The sequence below is a fragment of the Jatropha curcas genome, chromosome 1, assembly GCF_041381405.1.
Source record: "Jatropha curcas cultivar XTBG-Jc1 chromosome 1, XTBG_Jcur_1.0, whole genome shotgun sequence".
Classification (NCBI taxonomy): domain Eukaryota; kingdom Viridiplantae; phylum Streptophyta; class Magnoliopsida; order Malpighiales; family Euphorbiaceae; genus Jatropha; species Jatropha curcas.
In genome coordinates, this window is record NC_143151.1 from 31081729 (window position 1) to 31103856 (window position 22128).

General features: G+C 35.6%; 4 protein-coding genes across 6 annotated transcripts; all 4 read right to left on the reverse strand.

Moving 5' to 3' along the window:
- Positions 1-128: 128 nt before the first annotated feature.
- On the reverse strand, positions 129-2172 carry LOC105634890 (zinc finger CCCH domain-containing protein 39). Its single transcript, XM_012217836.4, has 2 exons — positions 1072-2172; positions 129-594 (listed from the first exon to the last, which is right to left on the reverse strand). Exons 1-2 carry the CDS (start codon positions 1643-1645, stop codon positions 395-397), a joined length of 774 nt encoding a protein of 257 aa, XP_012073226.2. The 5' UTR covers positions 1646-2172; the 3' UTR covers positions 129-394.
- Positions 2173-2339: 167 nt separating this feature from the next.
- On the reverse strand, positions 2340-9804 carry LOC110009539 (putative disease resistance protein At1g61300). The gene is given in 2 exon segments (XM_020679620.3): positions 2340-3217; positions 7609-9804. Coding segments are annotated over 2 exon segments (2565 nt in total). The 5' UTR covers positions 9331-9804; the 3' UTR covers positions 2340-2374.
- A 1131-nt stretch (positions 9805-10935) lies between these two features.
- Positions 10936-17373, reverse strand: BCCPII (Single hybrid motif superfamily protein). 2 transcript variants are annotated; one of them, XM_012217837.4, is made up of 9 exons: positions 17123-17373; positions 15069-15260; positions 13894-13973; positions 12917-12976; positions 12524-12790; positions 12394-12456; positions 11708-11776; positions 11326-11371; positions 10936-11199 (listed from the first exon to the last, which is right to left on the reverse strand). In XM_012217837.4, exons 1-9 carry the CDS (start codon positions 17130-17132, stop codon positions 11129-11131), a joined length of 858 nt encoding a protein of 285 aa, XP_012073227.1. In that variant the 5' UTR covers positions 17133-17373; the 3' UTR covers positions 10936-11128. The 2 variants fall into 2 exon arrangements, with proteins under 2 accessions (XP_012073227.1, XP_089581645.1); XM_089725519.1 differs by lacking the exon at positions 17123-17373 and adding an exon at positions 16934-16952.
- A 2882-nt stretch (positions 17374-20255) lies between these two features.
- On the reverse strand, positions 20256-21834 carry LOC105634892 (Ran BP2/NZF zinc finger-like superfamily protein). 2 transcript variants are annotated; one of them, XM_012217839.4, is made up of 4 exons: positions 21681-21834; positions 20968-21356; positions 20661-20772; positions 20256-20585 (listed from the first exon to the last, which is right to left on the reverse strand). In XM_012217839.4, exons 2-3 carry the CDS (start codon positions 21342-21344, stop codon positions 20682-20684), a joined length of 468 nt encoding a protein of 155 aa, XP_012073229.1. In that variant the 5' UTR covers positions 21345-21356; positions 21681-21834; the 3' UTR covers positions 20256-20585; positions 20661-20681. The 2 variants fall into 2 exon arrangements, with proteins under 2 accessions (XP_012073229.1, XP_089583134.1); XM_089727008.1 differs by having other exon boundaries at positions 21686-21807.
- Positions 21835-22128: the final 294 nt, after the last annotated feature.

Below are 22128 nucleotides of genomic sequence, written 5' to 3' on the forward strand. Positions count from 1 at the left end.
AACAATTATAACTCAAGATCAAGAAGACCCAGATAGTCCTGGGGGCTAAAAACCCCAATATTACCACATTCACCAACAGTGTGTAAGAAAAATTTTAAAAACAATAAATGATACTAAAAATGAAAATATACATCAATGTATATATATATATATAGCAAAAGACTTGGAATAATAGCATTATATAATAGGAGATGTACATGAAACTAGGCCTCTCATGCTAAGCATTCAAGATATCATTTTGGATTCTCTAATAAAGAGGTCTTTGCTACAGCTAAAACTAAAAATGACAATCAGGAGAACCACGAGTCACAAATCAACTTATATGAAAACACCTGTTAACTACAGTAATAGAAATGGTAGTAAAATTTCGAATTCCTGCCTGAGTCAAGGATGTTCAAATGCATTTCTCTGTTTTGTTCACTGAGTTATGCAGAAGGGGTATATCTTCAATCCAATCAGCATAGATGCCACTTAGTTTCTTTAATGCTTTCCACCTGGATGTGAACTCCATGCCTGGTACAAGAAAAGTCTTTGAAGCCTTAGTTTGCTCAACTTCTGATGCCAATTCAATGTGACCAGTTGATTTCTCCAGCTCTGTGAATGGAAGTAAAAAGTGAAAACCAATATCGAGCCAAATCTTAATGCAAATACCATTTTGCTTGTTTCAAAAGAAAATAGAACCAACAGCTGACCTTTCCAACAGTTAACTAGTGGTCGCCAACAGAAACTAATATGAACCAAAAATTCAGTATCTTCAAATATTCAAGAAAAGTTTCATCTTTGAGCAGCTAGTCAAAAGTGTCCCTTAAGTTAATAATAGATTTGTACCTTTTTTTTTTTTTTTTTTGACATTAATAGATTTGTACCTTTCAGTACCTTGATAACAAGTCTATGATGAATCCCCTAATAAAAATAAAGTCAAGGATAAAGGTAATCAAATCATTTTATTGATAGTTCCTTTAATTTCATAGGTTTATTCATAAATTTGCTATCTATCTAGAACTTCAAAGGAAAATAATTGACCCAAACATGCCTAACAACGACAAAAGTAAGTAAAGAACTTGAAAACACCTGCTTGTCCATGAGCAAAGCAACACATCTTTCCGTAAGAGCATCTTCCTTTCATCTCCCAGTATTTACAGAGCCTTTTCTTAATCCATGGCTTTGAGCTCCCAATCCCACTTTCATGACCACCTGACAATCCAATACTTCCAATCCTTATCGCTGAACTCTCCCTATAACACCCCAAATCACGCTTAAACTTCTCAGGAGTTACATGAAGGAACCTACACTTATCACCATAGGTACACTCTTTCCTGGAATAGAACATTCTACACATATGTGATTGATCGACCCTTTTAGAGTCACCATTACAATTCCAAGTCCTGGCCAATCCATCATCGTTGCATATTGGACCTTCCAGATTGGGCAGTTGCTTTCTTAGCTCACAATTGCCATGGGCAAATGTACAGTTGCTTCCATAACTACAATACCCCAACTTGAACTTTTCACATAATTGGGTTTTATGATTGTTAATCACAGGCATTGTAGTATTTGGGACAAAAATGTCATCAGTTCTTGGGTTTCCATTTTGGGAGAAGTTTTCATGTTCTTTATTCTTAAACTGAGTGCCTGACTCAAGCATTTGAATACCAATAATCCCAAACCCAGATGGAAATTCTATGAAAAGAAACAATTTTAGCTCAAAAGCAAGAAAACCCAGATAGTAGTGAAGCTAAAACACCAAAAACCACCAATAACTCAATCTTCTACGAAACAAGAAAACCCAAATGAAAATATTGAAATCGAAACCGTCTTCATTAAACCATCATCAAGAAAACCCGTATGGATTGATTAAAGCAGAAAGCCAAAAACCAACATAGTTTCAAGAAACCCATGTCAGGATCTTGAGCAAAAGTGTAAGCAATATTACTGATTAAAAAACAAATCTCTACTTATGAGCGAAAAACCGTATATCCGGTAGTTTCACAACTTCAACGGAGTGAAGACCTGAGAGCGAAATATAACCGTGGCTCAAATGACAGGTGCAAGTTGGAGGAATTATTGAGCTAAAACCCCAAAACCCATAAACGCCTAAAACGACAAGGCCACGGACCCAGCCCAAATGAGAAAGCCTTGTTGTTAGAGAGTGAATTGTTGATTATAAAATTTATAAATTGCTTATCAATTTTGATTGAACGGGGGCCGGATTTTTAATCTAGTATTTAAAAGCTAATATCAAGAAGTTTGATGGAAATTATCCCTCAAGTAATGTCAAATTTTGATTTTGATTTATACTAAAATTTGAATATAAAAAAAAAGGACAAGAAAAAAGTTGGAAGCCTAACTGATCATATCATATCTAATCTTTAGCTTACATTAGTGGTTTAAAACATGGAAGAAGAGCTTGCTGTGTGGCTTCATCCTCCCATTCTAGTGCTTGCCACCAGTGATCCTCTCCCTCTATTACAAATTTGTTTTCCTTCCCACTGTCAGAGTTCAGTGGAAGTCTTTTAAGCTTTGGGCATACACGCACAAAGATTTCCTTTAGGTGCGAGAATTGCAGTGCACTCCGATAGATACTCTTCAAGCGCGGTAGAAAACGTAGTTTATGGAATTCTAGTTTTGCAAATAGTTTAGCACTTTCTACCAGCTCAGTAAGTTCCCCCAATTTTTGAACACTTACTATTTCTTCCATTTTAGTGCACTTAACGACATTAAGAAACTTGAGATTCGGCGCTAGAACAAGCCATGTCAAGTTCATTAATGTAGAACAACTCTCTATGTTCACTTTGCAGATACTTTTGAAGCACCTATCATTCATGTGCAGCGAGCGATTAGGTGCATGTAGAAAATCCTTACCGATCTTTATCAAGTCAATCTTCAACTCCTCTAAACTGTTGCAATCAATGACCCAGAACACTTCCAAGAACTTCATATTTTCTAAAAATGAAATGTTTATCGACTTGGAATCGAGAAGGAACTGGAGGGATAGCGCTTGAACACAACTCTATAGCTTGAGGGAGCTTAAAAGTCTTTGGAGAGCTGCATAACTTTTTATGGTTATATGTAACTTCTCCAAATGTTTCAAGCACTTCAATTGCTCCACCAAGGCTTCATCGTCACCTGCCAGCGTTTCAACTTCCACTCCCCGATCCCCAGCACCTAAAACTGCTCGAGCCCCATAACCGCCATACTCAAACATCCTCAACACATGCTGTTAGGATATCAACTCTGATACCAGTTGTTGGGCATCAGCTCTGATACCAATTGTTAAGAATCAGCTCTGATACCAGTTGTTGGGCATCAGCTCTGATACTACTCGTTGGGCCCTTTTAACCAATTAAGAGAAAATAATTACGGCAGCGGAATAATAGAAATGGGACACACAGAAATTTACGTGGTTCACCCTCAACTCTTTTAGGGCTACGTCCACGGGACAAACTCCGAATAATTCTTCCACTATTAAAAATAGTAGGTACACAACGAGAGTAATACAAAAATAGTGGCACTCAAAGTGTTTCCCAAAATAATCCTCACTATTTTTCTCTCCCTCGTTTTAGGAACCCATCCTAAAACGGTAACACTCTCTCGCTACATTTTCTCTCTCGTTTCTGGTGTGTGTTGTGCGTTCTTCCTCTGCCTCTATTTATAGGCAGGTTAACGAGTAGGAATGCCGTGTACAACTCTTTCAAGTTGCACCGCCCATGTGCAGCAATTCAAAACCATCACTGTTGAACTGGCTACTCCTATTTTTTTTTCTTACTTTCACACATGTGGGTCCCATTTAAGTGGGCACACCACAACAATTCTCCCCCTGCACACTTAAGTGGGAACATTGGCCATATTCTCCATCATCCCTGCAGCTATCCGACAGTATTCAAACTTTTCCTTTGAAAGAATCTTCGTCAACATGACTGATCCATTTTCTCCTGTATGGATCTTCTCAAGCTGTAACAGCTTCATCTCCAACACATCCCTGATCTAGTGATAGAATGGAAGGAGGAATTCTTTCCAAGGTGAATTGAGCTTTGACTGTTACGACACGGCTCCCCCTGCAGCTATAATCTATTAGATCTGCCCACCATCTTGTACCGCCGCTACAACTTTGCGGGACACGCCGCCTGAACTCCTTTTGTCGGGAAGACTTTCGACACAAGGCACAACCTACAGATCTTTTTCATTTCTTCCTTCTCTCCATTCGTAGAAGGGCACTGTTTAGAACTTAATTTAAAGTGATTAGTAAGAGGACAACTAACCGCTTTAGCATTCTCCATTCTAAACCTTTGAAGTACTTTCTCAACGTACTTCTCCTGTGACAACCATAATTTCTTGGCTCTTCGATCTTCATGCCAAGAATTTGCTTTGCTGGTCCCGAGTCTTTCATGGCAAAAGACTTACTTAGCTGTATCTTCAAGCTAGAATTCTGACCAACAGTCACCATATCAATAATGTAGTCATCAGCAGAGAATATAAACACAGTGATCTGAAGTAGTCTTTCTGTAGCCTTGCTCCCCCATAACAGACTCAAACTTCTTGTACCACTGTCTCAGTGCCTGCTTCAAGCCATACAGACTTTTCTTCAGTTTGCAAACACAATCCTCTTTTTCTACGAAATCCTCTGGCAGCTCCATGTATATTTCTTCTTCCAAATCTCCATGTAGGAAGGTAGTCTTTCCATCCATTTGCTCGATTTCCAGATCAAAACTGGCGGCCGTTCCGAGCACTGTCCGAATGGATGTCATTTCACAACTAGTCTAGCTTTGAATCGTGGTTGGGAGCTGTGTTCTTCCTGCTTCATCCTGAACACCCACTTGTTTTTCAAAGCTTTCTTGCCTTTGGGCAACTTCACCAGCTCAAATGTTTCATCCTCATGCAAGGACTTCATTTCATCTTGCACGGCTTCAATCCAGTTCCTTTTGTGTTCATTTCCATAGCTTCTTCAAAGCTTTCAGGTTCTCCCCCGTCAGTCGTCAGTACATACTCATTGACTGGATATCTAGTAGATGGTTGTCAGACTCTACTAGATCTTCTTAATGCTTGAGAAACTTTCGGTGCTGGTGGTTGAACATGAACACCATAATCTTCATCTGGTTCATTCTGATTAGGAACTTCTGGATTTTCTAACTCTAGCACTTGTTCTTGTGGAACAGTTTCTTCATCTCCAATTTGTTTGCGTTTTATTGGAGGGACTCTCTGTATGTCTGTTGAGTCTTCATCAGATCTATTGGCACTCTGCTTTAATATCTTCAATAGTCTGATCTTCAACAAATACAGCATCACGATTTCTTATAATCGTCTTCTGGATTGGGTCATAAAACTTATAGCCAAATTGGTCTTGGCTATAGCCAATGAATACACACTGTCTAGTCTTGACATCACGAAGGCTTTGCAACCAAACACCCGCAAATGATCATAGGAAACATCCTTTCCTAACCACACTCACTCTGGAGTATCATACTGTAGAGGGAAACAGAGTGAACGGCGAACTACTGTGAGTAATGCTTCACCCCAAATTTTAGACAACTTTGCATGTGAGAGTAAACATCTGACTCTCTCCATCAAAGTTCTGTTCATCCTCTCAACCAAATTGTTCAGTTGCGGCGTCTTGGAAGGTGTCGTTTGATGTCGAATGCCATGCTCTTTGCAGAAAGCATCAAATGGCCCAGTGTATTCTCCACCATTATCTGTCCTGATACACTTCAGCTTCTTGCCTGTCTGTCTCTGAACCAGGTTTTGAAGACTTCAATGTGTATACCCAGGTCTTCCTAGAATGGTCATCGATAAATATCACAAAATATCGATTTCTACCATATGACAACGTCAATGGTCCACACAAATCTGAATGAATCAGATTTAATAGATTCTTCATTCTAGAAGGAGGGATAATCTTGAAAGCTACTCTGTTTAGCTTTCATGCCATACAATCAGGACACTTATCTAGGTGAACTTCATCCAATCCAGGTAGTACATTCTTTCTTGCCAGAGTTTTCTTACTCATATGACATAGTCGTTTATGCCACAATTCAACTGTACTGTCATTCTCCGCTACACTCAAAGTGTCTTGGGAGAGTTTCGCATGCATCACGTACAGCTTTCAGTCTTTAGCTATCACAAATGAACCTTTTGTGAGCTTCCACTGACCATTTCTGAAGGTGCTACAGAAACCTTCATCATCAAATCTACCAACCGAGATTTGGATGCATGCTCTAAAGCCCATTCCTCATCAGTCTTGTCTTCCGGTTTAGTTGAACTAAACACGGGCACATGCATTTTGATTACCATAAGGAAATATCTCATTTCTCCATATATGGTAATTCCTGCCATTTACACTGATCATTTTGCTTGTCCATTTTGACTTGCGCAGAATATCATCACCAACATAAATCGTATACGTGAACAGTAGTATACGTGAATAGTGACCATGAATAGTAACAGTATACTCAAATAGTAACTGTATGCGTGAATAGTAACTGTATGCGTGAATAGTACTATGCGTGAATAGTGCTGGGCTTACTTGAAACGGACTCAGCAACAGTAACGCCAATAGTACTGTTCACTATCAACTTTGAGTTACTATTTTACTATTCATCACTAAGTCGATTCTGCAACGTCTTTCCGAGCGGACAACACCAATGGACTCGTCGTAATTTTCTCTTCATCGTGGTATATTTATTTTCAAAATATATCCACGGATCCGGTACCGCTATCTGACCGGCTGGACCTGCCGAAACCTTCGGCTCTGATACCACTTGTTAGGATATCAACTCTGATACCAGTTGTTGGGCATCAGCTCTGATACCACTTGTTAGGATATCAACTCTGATACCAGTTGTTGGGCATCAGCTCTGATACCAATTGTTAAGAATCAGCTCTGATACCAGTTGTTGGGCATCAGCTCTGATACTACTCGTTGGGCCCTTTTAACCAATTAAGAGAAAATAATTACGGCAGCGGAATAATAGAAATGGGACACACAGAAATTTACGTGGTTCACCCTCAACTCTTTTAGGGCTACGTCCACGGGACAAACTCCGAATAATTCTTCCACTATTAAAAATAGTAGGTACACAACAAGAGTAATACAAAAATAGTGGCACTCAAAGTGTTTCCCAAAAACACCCCAAAATAATCCTCACTATTTTTCTCTCCCTCGTTTTAGGAACCCATCCTAAAACGGTAACACTCTCTCGCTACATTTTCTCTCTCGTTTCTGGTGTGTGTTGTGCGTTCTTCCTCTGCCTCTATTTATAGGCAGGTTAACGAGTAGGAATGCCGTGTACAACTCTTTCAAGTTGCACCGCCCATGTGCAGCAATTCAAAACCATCACTGTTGAACTGGCTACTCCTATTTTTTTTTTCTTACTTTCACACATGTGGGTCCCATTTAAGTGGGCACACCACAACAATTTGAGGGTGAACCACGTAAATTTCTGTGTGTCCCATTTCTATTATTCCGCTGCCGTAATTATTTTCTCTTAATTGGTTAAAAGGGCCCAACGAGTAGTATCAGAGCTGATGCCCAACAACTGGTATCAGAGCTGATTCTTAACAATTGGTATCAGAGCTGATGCCCAACAACTGGTATCAGAGTTGATATCCTAACACATGCAACATTGACAAACTTGATATTACTAACCATGGGATAGTATTAAGTTCGTATGTATGGTCCAAGTTCAAATATTTCAACTTAACCAAGAACTTTAGCTCAATTGGCAGCTGGGTTATTCCTGTCCATACCAAATTGAGATATTCTAAGGAAACCAACTTTGACATTCCAAATGGAAGTCGGGTAAGATCACTATTACCTGACAAGTCCAAAACCCTCAGATTTGGCATAAATTGGAAAAAGCTACCACTTATAGTCTTCAAACGATTCTGGCTAAGAAACAAAGTTAACAGGTTAGGACATGTGGGTGTTCCTGTCAGATTTTCAATCTGATTTGCCATCAGTGACATCCTCCTTACCCCTTGCCACTTTATAGCCATTGGTACTTCAACTAGTTGAGAACCTGCTTCCACAAAAAAGTTCTCCTTCTCCTTTTCGTGCTCGCATGCTACCCACAAAGCCATGTCCCGAATCATGTCATGCATTTTGACATAATGCCCTCCTTCTTGCAGCAAACAGGCATGTAGAAGAGTACCAATAATTTCGTAACCCCAATTTTGAGCTTCACTTATATCACCATATTCATCAAAAAACCCCTCATAAATCCAATAGTCAATTAGATCGGTTTTCAAAACTTTCTTATCTTCTGGAAATAAGGCAAAATAGAGAAAACAAGAACGAACTTTATCATCTGGTAGACTGTCATAACTAAACTTCAGTGTATAGAACACCTTCTCAATACCTGAAAATTTGGAGGCTGAATTCTTCAGAATTCTAACAGCATGATCCCATTGTTGGAGCGTCTCCTTGCTTGCCATGGCTCGACCAACCGTAATGAGTGCAAGTGGCAAACCCTTGCATTCTTTTGCCACTACTTTGGCCAACTGTGGAATATCAAGGTGACTATTGAGGGTCTGCGGCCCAACACTTCTATTAAACAAATCCCAAGCCTTTTCCCATGCTAAACACCCTACTTCGATTTTCTTGTCAGCACCCATGTGTCCACAAACCTCCTTAGAACGAGTAGTAAATACCAGCTTGGACCCATTTTCTGTGTTTGGAAAGGGAACCCCCAATTTTGTTATATCAATTTGCTCCCATATATCATCCAATAAGAGAACATATTTTTTCTTCCTTAAGACCCTGCATATGTCAATAGCTTTGTCACTGAAGCTTTTCTTTATCCATAGTTCATCAAAAACTCCAATTCTTGATCCAATATCAGCCTGAACCTGCTCAAGTTGTAGATCTTTAGACACCTCTATCCAGATCACAACATCAAAATCATGGGGCGTATTAAGGTACTTGTTATTAATTTGGGTCAAGAGTGTAGTTTTTCCAACTCCCCCCATGCCATATAGGCCAAGAATTCCCACTTGTTCTTCCTCTATGATGCAGCTCCAGACCTCAGCTAACATGGTTTCCAAGCCTACTGTTTGCTGACTAGGTCTCTCAACCACCGGTTCTGGAAGGGTCCTAGCAGCCACTTCTTTAAAATCTCCTTTACCATTCAGAACAACCATGTCTTGTAGTTTTTTGGCAACTCTTCCAACAAATATGGAGCTGTAAAAGTCTCCAAGACCCAATTTCTCTATTTCTTGGGGACCGTCTCTTATCAGGACATCAACTTCAGTTATTGTAGTTTCCACCATTGACAGCCACACTTGAACTTGTTCTAGACGCTTCTTTCCTTGTCCTTCTTCCACGGTAACCCTCCGCATCACATCTTCCTTTAACGCCCAAAGTTCTTCTCTTTTAGTCTGCAAATCTTCAAGATTTGCTTGCAGCTGGGTTATATAAAATGGCTCCTCAGCTGCCCTCTCGACTACTACTTCAAAAACTCCATTTTGCTTTAGAGCAAGCACATTTTTCAGTCTTTTGGAAATGCGTTTACCAAAGATGTAACTGGACTTGCAATTCTTGGAGCAACAGCCCCCAAGACACAATTTCTCTTTTTCTTGAGGACCATCTCTTATAGTTCATCAACTTCCACTAAAATTGCTTCCACCTTTGAAACCCACTCTTGAACTCGTTCCAGTCGCTTCATTTGTGGTCCTTCCTCATTGATGATCCTTCGCATGACATCATTCTTTAGTGCACTTACTTCATCTCTTGCATCCTGCAAATCTTCAAGGTTATCTTTAAGTTGACATATGTACAATGCCTGTCCAGCGACACAATCCCAGCAGCGGTTAATCAAGGCATCACCACATTGAAATTGAACAGGGAAGCAGTTGCCCATAGTTCGTGACAATTGTGACAGGAGAAGAAAGAGTGACTAACGAAGCGGAAAAAAAAAAAAGAAAAGGACATGTATGAATTTTTGTAAATCCAGTTGGTTTTTTGAACTTAAACAAATTATCAAGGTCGGTGGCTAATTTATTTATTTAACCTGTCAATCAAACCAACCATGAGGCCTGAGCCACAATACGAATAAAAAATTAAAATTTAGCAGGTGAAAATTAAATTAATATATTCCAAGATTGATAACAATATCAAATACTCCCAACTAACATGATTTTTCTAAAAAAAATATTTCCCCTACGCTTCTGTTAAATGAACGGTCGAAGTTGCCAGCTTTTGGACGAAATGTCAATTCAAGTCAGTGGATCCTATTCCTGCAGATGGTGTTAGAAGAATTTATTTTATTTATCATAAGGCATCTACTCATCTTTGGGCCAAACTATTTGTTAAGTTGATCATTACAAAAGAATCTTTTTAATTTAGGAGTAAATGCTGTGGTTTGAATTATTCTCCCAATTTTAACGTTTTTCTTCCCAATATTAAAAAATTATATATATATATATATATATATATATATATATATATATATATTTGATTGAAATAATCTCAAACGTAAAATGGAAGAAAATTTGTTAGTCCAACAAAATTCTGTAGATTTTCTATTCTACACCTGTATCTGGATGAACACACACAGCGATAAAAACATATTAAAAATATTAATTTTATCATAAATAAAAAATTTATTAGCAGTTAAAACTAAAAAACAAAAAAAAAAAAATCCTAACGAAAAACTGAATCAAATATTTTTTTTTTTTCTAAAATCAAACCGAATTGTTTCAGTTATACAACTAACTAATTTATTTAAACATCAATACCAAACAGATTAACTAAAAAGCTAAGCTAAATTAGCTCACCTAAGTATAGCCAACTATATTCATGTAGAAATTTTCTGATTAGCTAAGTGTATAAGCTGATGCTATACACTTTGAGAGCAAAAGTAGGGGAAATAGTTTTAAAACTAATAAATTAAATTGAAAAAAAAAAGTATGTGTAATGATAAATAACAATGAAGAAGGCTAGAATTTCACAATGTTAAAACTTTCAAAAGCTATCAATGACTATATCAAATTTGTATACAGAGGCCACTAAACACCGCAATGATCAGTTAACTGCACGTACTGCCAATGCAAAGTTAGAACACAGGCACACATGGTTCCTACTTTGTCACCATCTCAACAATGCTGGAACACTTTTAAGAAAAATAAAATAGATAATCTACTGAAGCTTCTTTATCCCAGGAAATGATGGGAGAATTGCAATGAGAGCATCACCATATCCAACAGGATCTGTCCGGTTAAAGAGGCATGAAAAAGTAAGTAGAGGCGATGAGCAAGCATCAAACTCGAAACAAACCCACAACTTGAAAAGGCTAAAAGAAGGGAGTAAAGGCTAAAAGAAGGGAGTAAACTTACCGCCATCCTCCCGCAGTATTTTGATGACTTCGCCAGACACATCAGACTGCAAAAGATGAAAACTTTCCACGGTTAATATTGATTAATGTTTTTTAACAGGGCAAGCTTAGCTGTAAATATAATTGATTGTATATTTACTACTTCAGATTGACTATTGATTCAACCTTGATTAATATGGGTGCAACTAATATAAGGGTTGGTTCTCAAAACATCGATATTGGCATAATATACTTTATAAATTAGCAAGATGTAAAGCAACAGGCTGTGTTGGACAAAATGGTTGGCTAGTTTTGGCCACAGTAACTGTGAAGCCAAACACAGCCTTGCTGAGAAATTTGCTTTGTACATTAATAAAATAATAATGTTGAGTCAGGGCCCAGACCTCAATTGGGAGTTCACCACCCAGCTGTTCAATGTAGCAAAGCACTTGCCCCTCCTTCACTATTTGCTTCTGTTGAGAAGAAGAAAGTTATCAGCATTGCCTGACAGACTCATCATAGCTCATGCAATATGGGAAAGGATTAACATGTTGCATATGGTTAATTGATAAGCATCCCCAGGACTACAACCCATGCATAAACAAGGCAGAACATTTAACAGTGAATCAAGCTCCTTGAAGAATCAACCAGCCATACAACGTCCAATTACAAATTTCTCAAACTGCAGTTGCAAGGAGATGAACTATCTTGCTCGCATGAGGAACAAGAACACATAAGAATTGATTGAATTTCTTTTCTACAAACTGAGTTAGCATATAAAACCAAAAGTATTACTTCTGTGAAAAAATAAAGTGGTTTAGGAAAATCCAAAGTTCAAATGTTCCGGCCTCTTCATACTCCAATGACAATATCATTTACTACAAGAAACAGAGCAGTTCCTTATTTGCACAGAAAATGTGACTAACAAGTAACTACAATAAATTCATCAGAAAACAGAAAAATCAAGCCAAAGATAAGCAAGTCATCTAAAAACAATAATGAACTGTCTGCAGTGTTTAGATGTTGTCAGTTATTGCACAATCCAGTCCCTAACAAGCAATATTTATGATAGAATCTTGTTAACTGTTACCTCTTTACATGATGGGGGAGCACGCTTTCCCTTTATAGTTCGAGATCTTCGGAAAAAACCAACCTGCATATTTATGATTTTAGTGCCTTAAGCTTGAAGAAGTAAAAGCATTGAAACTTAAGATTCTCACCCTTGGAGACTGCAGTATCATTAAGCCTTCATCCACAGCTTTATCAAGAAATGATTGAATACCTCCCGAAAAAGGTGCTGGTTTGGAGATAGCAAAAGATGTTGAAGAAACTGACCCATTTAGCTCAGGTGCCTTAATAGTCTTATCTGCAGTGAGAGGATCAGGAGCAGGGGCAGGGTCAGGAGGAAGAGGAGCAAGAGTAGGAACAGGTGAAGGTTTACTTTTCTGAGTTAAGTTCCTAGTTAAATATAGCCAAAATCCACCAACCTAACAAAAGGCAGGAGACAGGAAGAAGAGAAACCAGAATGTCAGAAAGAATTTAAATGGAGGTAAGAAATCCAAACTCTATTTAAGTTTAAAAACATGGGCATAAAGCAGTTTATGATTGCTTACTTTCAATTCAAACTCCGCAATAGAAGTTGCATTGCATACTTCTGTGACCAGAAATTCAATCTGCAGATGAAATTTAAATTACACAATAGTTTCAAGCAAAATAAACCTTTCCAAATATATTTATTCTGCATCACTGGAGAGACAACTACATGCACCAGCCATAACAGTTGAAGCAAAAAAAAAAAAAAAAAAAATTGAAGGTTGGTGGTGGATAAAAGTAACACAAGACTGAAGACAAATAACTGACCTAAGTTTGCAAAGAACAAATTACCTTCAATTGGAGGTTCAGCAAAGCACATGCATTTCAAGTGGCTTCTTGAATATTTACACAGTCAATGTAGGAACTAGCAAGCATTAAACACTAAAATGACATTCATATGAAGTGTTACTTTGACCTCAGCTCAAGTCCAGAATCCTATTCCAACTAGATGGCATCAGTTATATGAAACTCTTTCTACCATTGCTTTTCCCACAGATATGATCTCACATAACCCCATTCAAGAATTGTGAATGCACAGAAGGATACTCAAACAAAACAAATTATAAGGTCACGAGCTGCAGGACTTAGATACAGAAAGAAGTTACTACTGTTCAAAATCTTAGACAAAATATTAAAAGAAAGTATCAACAATCAGCCAGGTGCATCATGAATTTTTTACATAAATAATTCCATTTAAGAAAAGATGAGAACCGAAGAAGCTGAAGAAGAAGAAGGGTCAATTTGTAACTTTCTTTATTACCGTCTGAATTTATAGTTCTCCATGTAGCTTTTTGGAACATAACAGAACGATTATGCCAATACTACTGCATATAGAGAATTATTTCAGAGAAAATTCATTGTATGAAGCCTGAGTAATTACCATGCATGAAAAAGTATAAACAACAAATTTTGAAGCTCTACAGCAGCAACAAAATCAAAACAAATATGAAAAAGTAGGGGCAGTAAGGAAATACTCAAGACAACGTGTGGTCCTCACCTCAGATGAATTTGGAATAAGTTGGCTTGTCAACCCAGATGATTTAGTCTGTTTGATGCTGTCCACTCTATTTGTACTGGCTAGAAACAAAACCATGAAACATAAGTTGTATCGCAACTGGAAAAAAAATTCTCGACCAATCCACATCCATTGACGGATTCTTGAAATACATTCATGAGTATTTTGAGAAACCAGTAGCATTTATATTCAATAAAAAAAAAGATCTATATACCATATAAAAATTACAGCTTCGAAAAGGATTTCCCATCTATTTCCACATGTGATTAGGCTTACTTCAATGAAAGGCCAATATGCAACATTACTCCACAACTTCCAAAAAGCATAACCAAAAATAAGACTGCCTCTTAACAAGTTTTCAATGGTTTGTTAACCTTTATGAGATGTTCAGAAAAAGAACATAGTGCAAATGCAAGTATCTTTAAAGTTTGGACTTTAGACTATTCAACTGTATAAAAGAATCAATGAATAGATCAGGTAAGATGCATAAATGATTTGATCAATGACCAGTAAGGGCACGCATTGATAGAGAATCTTTATCCCATATATAGAATTTCTTCAGCCCCCTGAAGTTAGAATAAACCCCACCTCTTGGAACGGGACACCTTACCACTGCAAGTCAATTTTATGCAAAAAGAGTTTCACCATAGTTCCTATGTGCCCTTTCTCTTCCTCATTCTCTTGCTCCCACAATTCACAAGCTAATATGTGCATGATTTCTAGACATCAATGCTGCTATTTCATAGAGCTAGTATAATACTCTAAAGCCCATTCACATGCCAACAAAAAAAGTGAAATTGACCCAAGAAAATATAGGAACAGGCTGCTCCATACAGCTCAAAAGTTTAAATCATATGCTGGTACATTGAAAATGTGGCTTTAAAGCCAGGGTACTTCCACCCAAAGCAGTAATCTTGCATATCAAGGCCTTTGTAGAGGTCAAAAGGACACTAAATTCAGGCAAGGTATCCTATCATAATTGCAACAGCATAGCTATGTACTACCATATACAACATGCACAGGCCAAATCTCGGATAAGGGGAGTACAATCCTCTGCATCGCCTTTTTAAAGGTAACATAGTGTTTGAATTTCTTTTATCCACCGAAAGTTGGTGAGAGTGTTTGATTACAAAAAAGTATCAAAGAAAAGCACTTACTTTCCTTTTCTAAAGTTGGACAACAGCGTACACTGAATGTTTCCTTTGGTTTATATATTACAGTGAGACCTGTATATTGCAGTTGTCTCCATCCTATCGACGTTCTCATGCCACTCCATTGCTGTATATTACCAGCTCTTTCTCTGCCGAAATTCAACTTTGATAGTTTAATGTTTGAAGCTCCTAAGCTACCTGTAAAAACAAAATGAGTAAAACAAGTGAAACTCTTTTAGAATATATGTGATCACTAAGCATTATTTCAAGTCCTTTTGAATAGGAAATAGAATTATATTAAATTTAAAACATCAAGATAACAGAACACCCTCTGAATCTGAATTTTATTATAGGATCACAATCACTGATGTTCTCTTATGCAAGGTCTAACTCAACAAGTATTCCCTATTGCTTGCTTGACAGCACTGCAATTCCATGGCCAGAAACAGCAATTATTGATTACAGTGCATGCATTTTCCTTTTGAGTTGAAGCACTGGTAGAAAGAAACACATGCAAAAACATGCACAAGTCCTCTTGCAACAAGAAAAAAAAAAAAAAAAAGGAAAAAGGAAAAAGGAAAAAACCTAAACATATGTTTTGTTTTCATAAGATGTAATTCAACTCTATATTAGAAATATGAACATTCTGTACCTAACAATGCCAACAAAGTTGTATGCCAAAGAGCTATCATAAAGTTAATTGTCTCCTCCTAGTAACTATTTACAATACATTCAAACAAACAAGAGTGTCCAACAATGAGGACAGAGCACTGAATACAATGTACAAAGTAAATAAAACTATAGAGAGTGAATTTGATCAAACTGCAGGCTTGCCCCATCTTTTCCTTTATCATGACACTCAAATTTAGCCATTTGTGTTAGTGACTTCCAACTCAAATTAATTCAGCACAAGCAACATCCTAACAACACGTGATAAACAAATCCTTCTGCACATTTCTGCAGATGTTCATATCCACATCTTCTTTTTGCTTCTGCAATTCCAATTCTAAGTCTAAATTGCATCTCATAGGCAATTTTAAACAATTTGCAATTAATTTTTGGTTTTATCTTCCTTTTCATGATGAATGTTCAACAATGGTAACCTCATCTCTTCTGCATCATTTTCATGCAAACTTTTTAAATACCAGCTAACACTCAGCCAGAAAAGTACAGTTGGCCTCATTGCAAGCAGACCCCTTCATAGCACGATCTTCCACAGCTCCCAAGCAGCAAAAGACCATATGCAGTTGTCTTATTTAAATTAATTAATTAACCATGGGAAACAATGCAAGAAGGTGCTGGAATGGTTTATATAGACTGGTCTTCTATTTGAAATATTAGTAAAAACCATGCCAAGAATTACATCATCAAAATGTTTCCAAAAGAGCAGGTTGCTGATGAAGACAAAGTTGGCACTTGAACCACAAAAAGATTTATTTCATGCTGCATTATTGCATCATCAGTATAAGATTGAAAATAATTGGTACGATGAGTATTCTAGGCTTAGTGATGATACTTGTCAATGCATCACCACAAGGTTTTTCATAAGCTAGAAGTTTATCACGACCACATCAAGCCAAGCATGAGGAAGTAACAATCAGAACCCAAAACACTTTATAGCCTATGTATCCTAAATTCCAAGTAAAGTTCTAATCGTTCCAAACTCTTCATAACACTTTTCTACGCCAAGAAGGCATGAAATCTCATCCACTTAGCTCTATCAAGTTTGACAGTATCACGTTCATCTTTTCAGCTAAATGCTTCCACAAGAATTATTCAAACAGAATTCTTCCACTACCAAACCTTGAGGTTTTTTTGTGATTGTGTCGAGACAAAAAATAAATACGCAAGCTTTATTTCGTACTCATTACCCATAATGAAATTCAAAACAGAAAGTAAAAGATTTTTGAAGCGACTGAAGTGGTTGAACTAAACTGCAAGATTAACAAATTCAATCGAAGATATCAACAAGAAAGCACTAAAACATATTCAGAACATAAAGTAACATCAATATAAAAAGTTGTATCATCTAATGCAATTGGGAAGAGAGAGTGACTCACAGGAAGCCATGGACTATCCGAATAATCAAGAAAAATACTGAAGAAAGCAGAATTAACAAAACCCACTTCAACTTCAATCTTTTAAATATCCACAAGGCAAAAAGATGGTGACTTTGGGTATTACTATTATGTGGCTACTGGGTCTCTTAAAGACATTAGATTTATGGCTTTTAGCCCTATAAGAGCAAGAAAGAGCAGATAGAGACAGAGAAACACAGAGACCAGTTACAACTCCATAAACCTCCAAAGACGACAGAAGGGAGACGTCTCCCAACTATCAAACATTACAGCTGGTGCACTCCACTGGATTAATTTGGCCCACCTGTTTTATGTTTTGAATTTAATTTAATTATTCTCCTCTTTTCTGCACACTTTCTAAAGAAAAATTATTCTCAACGAAAAAAGAAAAATTAATTATTAAGTGAAGAGTTCATCTAAGAAACGTAACTTTGCATCGTTTGAAAATTAATCGCTTAAAAAAAATTTTATGTTACAGAGTAATTAATTAAAAATTCTCCTAAGCTAATAGATAATCAAATGATAATTTCTCGAGGTTATCGACTGCACTGCACGCTTGCAAGAAAGCAACTTCTACTTTCGTAGGCCTTTTGGGTATTTTGAGACTTAGTCCAAATGTATGGGCCTACATAACGTTTTCAGAACAAGGTATTGGGCCCAAGCTTAGTTCTCGCCGAATATCCACTCTGAAGTCCCAATAAATCAAATGTACGCACAAAAAGTTCATAAGATCAGCACATAAACCCTTTGTCAAAGAACAAATTTTTTGTTTCAAAATAAGGTTTACCCTAAAATTCATGAATTGAGAATATTTTGTTAAAAAAATAAAGAAAATCAGCCACTAATTTACTTACTATCTATAGTTTTTTAATAGTTTGATATATACAACTAATATTATACGGGGTTGAGTGTCTATCTATTATCTATATTTATCTATAATATATGATATATATAAAGTGAAAATGAGCGGAGAATATTTAGATTATCAAAAGCGCTCATATTCAGTTTATGAATTAGCAAAAATATCTTTAACAATTTTAATTTGATTAGTTAAATTTAATTTTGATTAGTCATATTAATTTCATATTTAAATCTAAATTATATTGGATAAAATAAGAAATTATATTATATAATATATAACATATATATTAAATAATATTTTTAAAAATTTTATTTTTATTGGTTGAAAAATAAAGTAATTTAATTTTGATTTGTCATGTTGAAGGGAAACACTGAGATTGACAAAAATACTTTTACTAAATTTATAAATTAATAAAAATATCTTTAAATTTCTTTCATGCGTTAATTTTCTCTTTAAATCTAAATTTTATTGCTAATAATAAAATTAAAAGATTATCATTACAAATTATTATAATTATAAATTTTAATATAAGAAATTAATTGTATAGTAAAAAATTGATTAATTAAAATTTTATGAAACAAAATGTTTTACTAATATTTAACATAAATATTCGAACGAACGTGAAAATTTTTATTAGCTTTGACAAAAGTAAATAATATAATAAATCAAATATAATTTAAATAATTGAAATTGATATTATATATATTATAAATATTAATAAACATATTATATATGTTTCATTGATATTAGATTTAGTACATATTATCAATTCAGTTAGAAATTCTCATATTTAAATTTAATTTTATTATCAGAAAATATTAAATAACCAGCGAACAACAAGCTAACGTGAAAAGTACGTCATTAAAAATGAAGATAAATAAATCACATTCTTATAGTTTCTTTTTTAAAAAATTTCTTTATACATTGAGAAAGAAAAAGGAAAAAACATGAATTAAGAGCTTTAATATAAATTTTTGATTAGGTTTTAGCATTGGATGGTGCTCTTAATTATTGCTTTATCATCTCTAAAGGACTAAGTAGATGAATTTGGCAAGCCAAAATGTTTTTCATTTTACCTAATTAAGGGCTAAAGGTTTTCAAAATGTCCTTTAAAGGGAAAGATTTGCCTTTCAATTGCCTTTATTTTATAACATACATTGAACTTCTTAATCAAAATTAAAGTTAATATATGAAATTAACAATATTATGCTTTTCACTGGATAATATTCTGAAAGACCTCACTGCATGCTACAAGGTGAACACAATGGGCCCTAATTCAAATGCCATGCAAAGGGTTATTGATAGAGAAAGAAAGGATTAAGGATTCTTTGACTAACTCCAAAACAAAATATTCAAATATACAAAAGCTACCTTAAGAATCTATTGCTTAAAGCCTAACTTATTCCTTATTGTTTTAAGAGAGACATTATCATTTTGCCTAGTTGCTTTTTTTAAGATACACACTTTATTAGGTCAATGAAGAGAATCCAATGTTAGTATTGTCTTTTGCATTTTACTATTGACAAAGCCAAAATGGCTATACCCCAAAGCTTTAAACATTTTTCTTTTGAAAAAAAAACAAAGGGTGATGCTCTAGAATTAAATGGTTTAAGGTTCTATCTATCATCTACTAATCAATTATTTCTTATCCAATTTGAAATCTATCGCATTGTATCATTAGTATTTTTATATATATCAAAAAATTATTTATTTTACAGTTAGTATATCGACTCGAGATATAAAATTTACCTCATCAAATACTTAATGGTACGAAATTATTGTAGATGACTTTAGTAGCTGCTCTCATGTTGATGGAAAACTTTTTTTTTTTTATTAGTTAGTCGTGATTCAAAAGTAAATAGAAACACCTGCGGATATAATTATTATGGCAATTTATTTTGATTTTTAAAAATGTTTTCCACTACTTTTACTATTTCCCAACAATCATAATAACATCAAAATCAATTGAAACTTAAACTTAATCCTTAGTATGAGGAATTTTGTCTGAATCAACAGAGAAAAGAACATTGGCAGACTACTTCTTTAAATAATAATTATTGTGACTAACCTAATTAAAATAATTAATTCATTAATTATTCAAGAGTACCTCCAAGTAGTAATGATGTGTACAAAGAGCATCTCAATTTAATCACTTGATATTGTAATTAATTTAATTAATTCTGCAAATGATGCTTAATTAGCAAGAAAGCCATATCCTTTATAACAATAATTCAAACAATGAGAAAAAAGAAATTAAAGACAGAATCATCTTCTTTTAAGAAACCATGCACCTTACAATAAATAAAGCCTCTAAGAAAACCAAAAGGGAAATTAATATATTGGGCAGTACATTTTTTTTTGCCCCATCTGGCTACAAAAGATTTATTTATACAGTAAGATCATATGGAAGCCTCACAAAATGCCAAATGGATTATATAGAGAGAGTGAAGATAGGCCTTAAACCAGGTTTACACTCTCAATTAATAAACCTACTACCCAAAAGAAATATACTAAAGAAATAAAAATAATAAAGTAGTGATCATATTTTTTAATTAATATTCTCTCTCTTGGTTGCTGCCACACCTGCAATAATAAGTAATTAATTAAGATCTTAAATTGTAGTCTGAAAAATATAAATAATTAATTATTATAACATACCCAGAAATTGAGAAAACAATTCTAATATGAAGTTCTGTTGCTGAGGTCCCGAGGGGCATTGCATTTGAAACACTCCATTCTGCTAGCAAAGTTGTGTTCATTGCATCCCCACCTGCATATATATGGTAGGCAATTTCTGGATTCAAGATTTTAAATCTCTATATGAAATTTGTCAAAAAAAAACCATAAATATTAAAAATTTAACTTATAAAATTATTTCCATAGTTTAGTTTCATTGGGGTTAAAACTGTAATTTAATATAATTGACAGATTATTTCTTGTTTTAAATGTAGATGGTAATGGGTACCTAGTGCAAATCCAATCCCCGGACTTCCATCCAGAGCGGTTGCTGCCACCGCCAAAGCCCCTAGAGCGAGGAATGTCAGAGTCAAAGCCACCACCAGTGACAGAATCATCCTTGTAAACACCACATTTGAAGCAACTTGAGCGGCTAGCAAAGTTGTGTGCCCCACAATTACCGGCAGTGCAGTACCAATCACCTGGGCGAACATCAGAGCCAGTAATGAAGCCGAATGATGAGCCGCCGCCGCCGCCACCTCGCCCACCAAAACCTCCGAAGTCACAGCCTCCAGACCTTGAGTCCCCACAGCGTTGGCATGAGTCACGTCTTTGAAAGTTGAGGTGCTGGCATGACCTGCAGTTCCAGTCTCCTGGCCTACTCATTTTCTCTTTTCTCTGCAAAAACATTAAAAAACTATTAATATAAGCTGTTACTAATTTTTTATATCACAGATTTTGCATTGAAACTTGAATTCAGACAAAAATTTCTCAACGAATGAACACCAATAAAATATACTTTTTCTTAATTCATCGGACACGATGAGTTATAGGGTCGAGAGATTTCGAGTTCTCGAACTCGAAATCTCTGCTACAACATAAACATATATACTTTAAACATTGCAAGTCAAAAACAAAATTTATATTTTCAAATATAAATAGCTATAAAATATGAAAAACAGTAGTTCTAGCAAGTACTAAAGAAACCAAATAAATGCTAACCTTACAATTGAAGTACAGGAGGAGTTAGACAACAAAAAGAAAAGGGAATGAAAGAGAGAGCAGAAGGTGAAGAAGAAAGAAGAATTGAAATGAAGGAAATGGTGGTGTGTGTTAGATATGGAGGGGGTGATTCCATGTATTTATATATGGTTAGATTAGAGAAAAAGGGGAAAGAATGGATGGAGGGCCAAGTCATTTTTTCAACTTTAAGCAAACCTTGATAAATGGGAATATTAATCAATAAAATGAAAAAAAAAAAATCTAAAGTAGGAAAAAGAGATAAAGGAAAATTATTCCAGCTGCTATCATTCCAAAGACTCCAAAATTTGAACCATTACTTTGGCCATATCACTTCTTTTAGGGTTTCTTCTTCTCGATGTGAAAATTGAGAAGCAACAATTTTTGCTCATCCCCTCATACAATTACAAACATGCTCATACCATTGGCT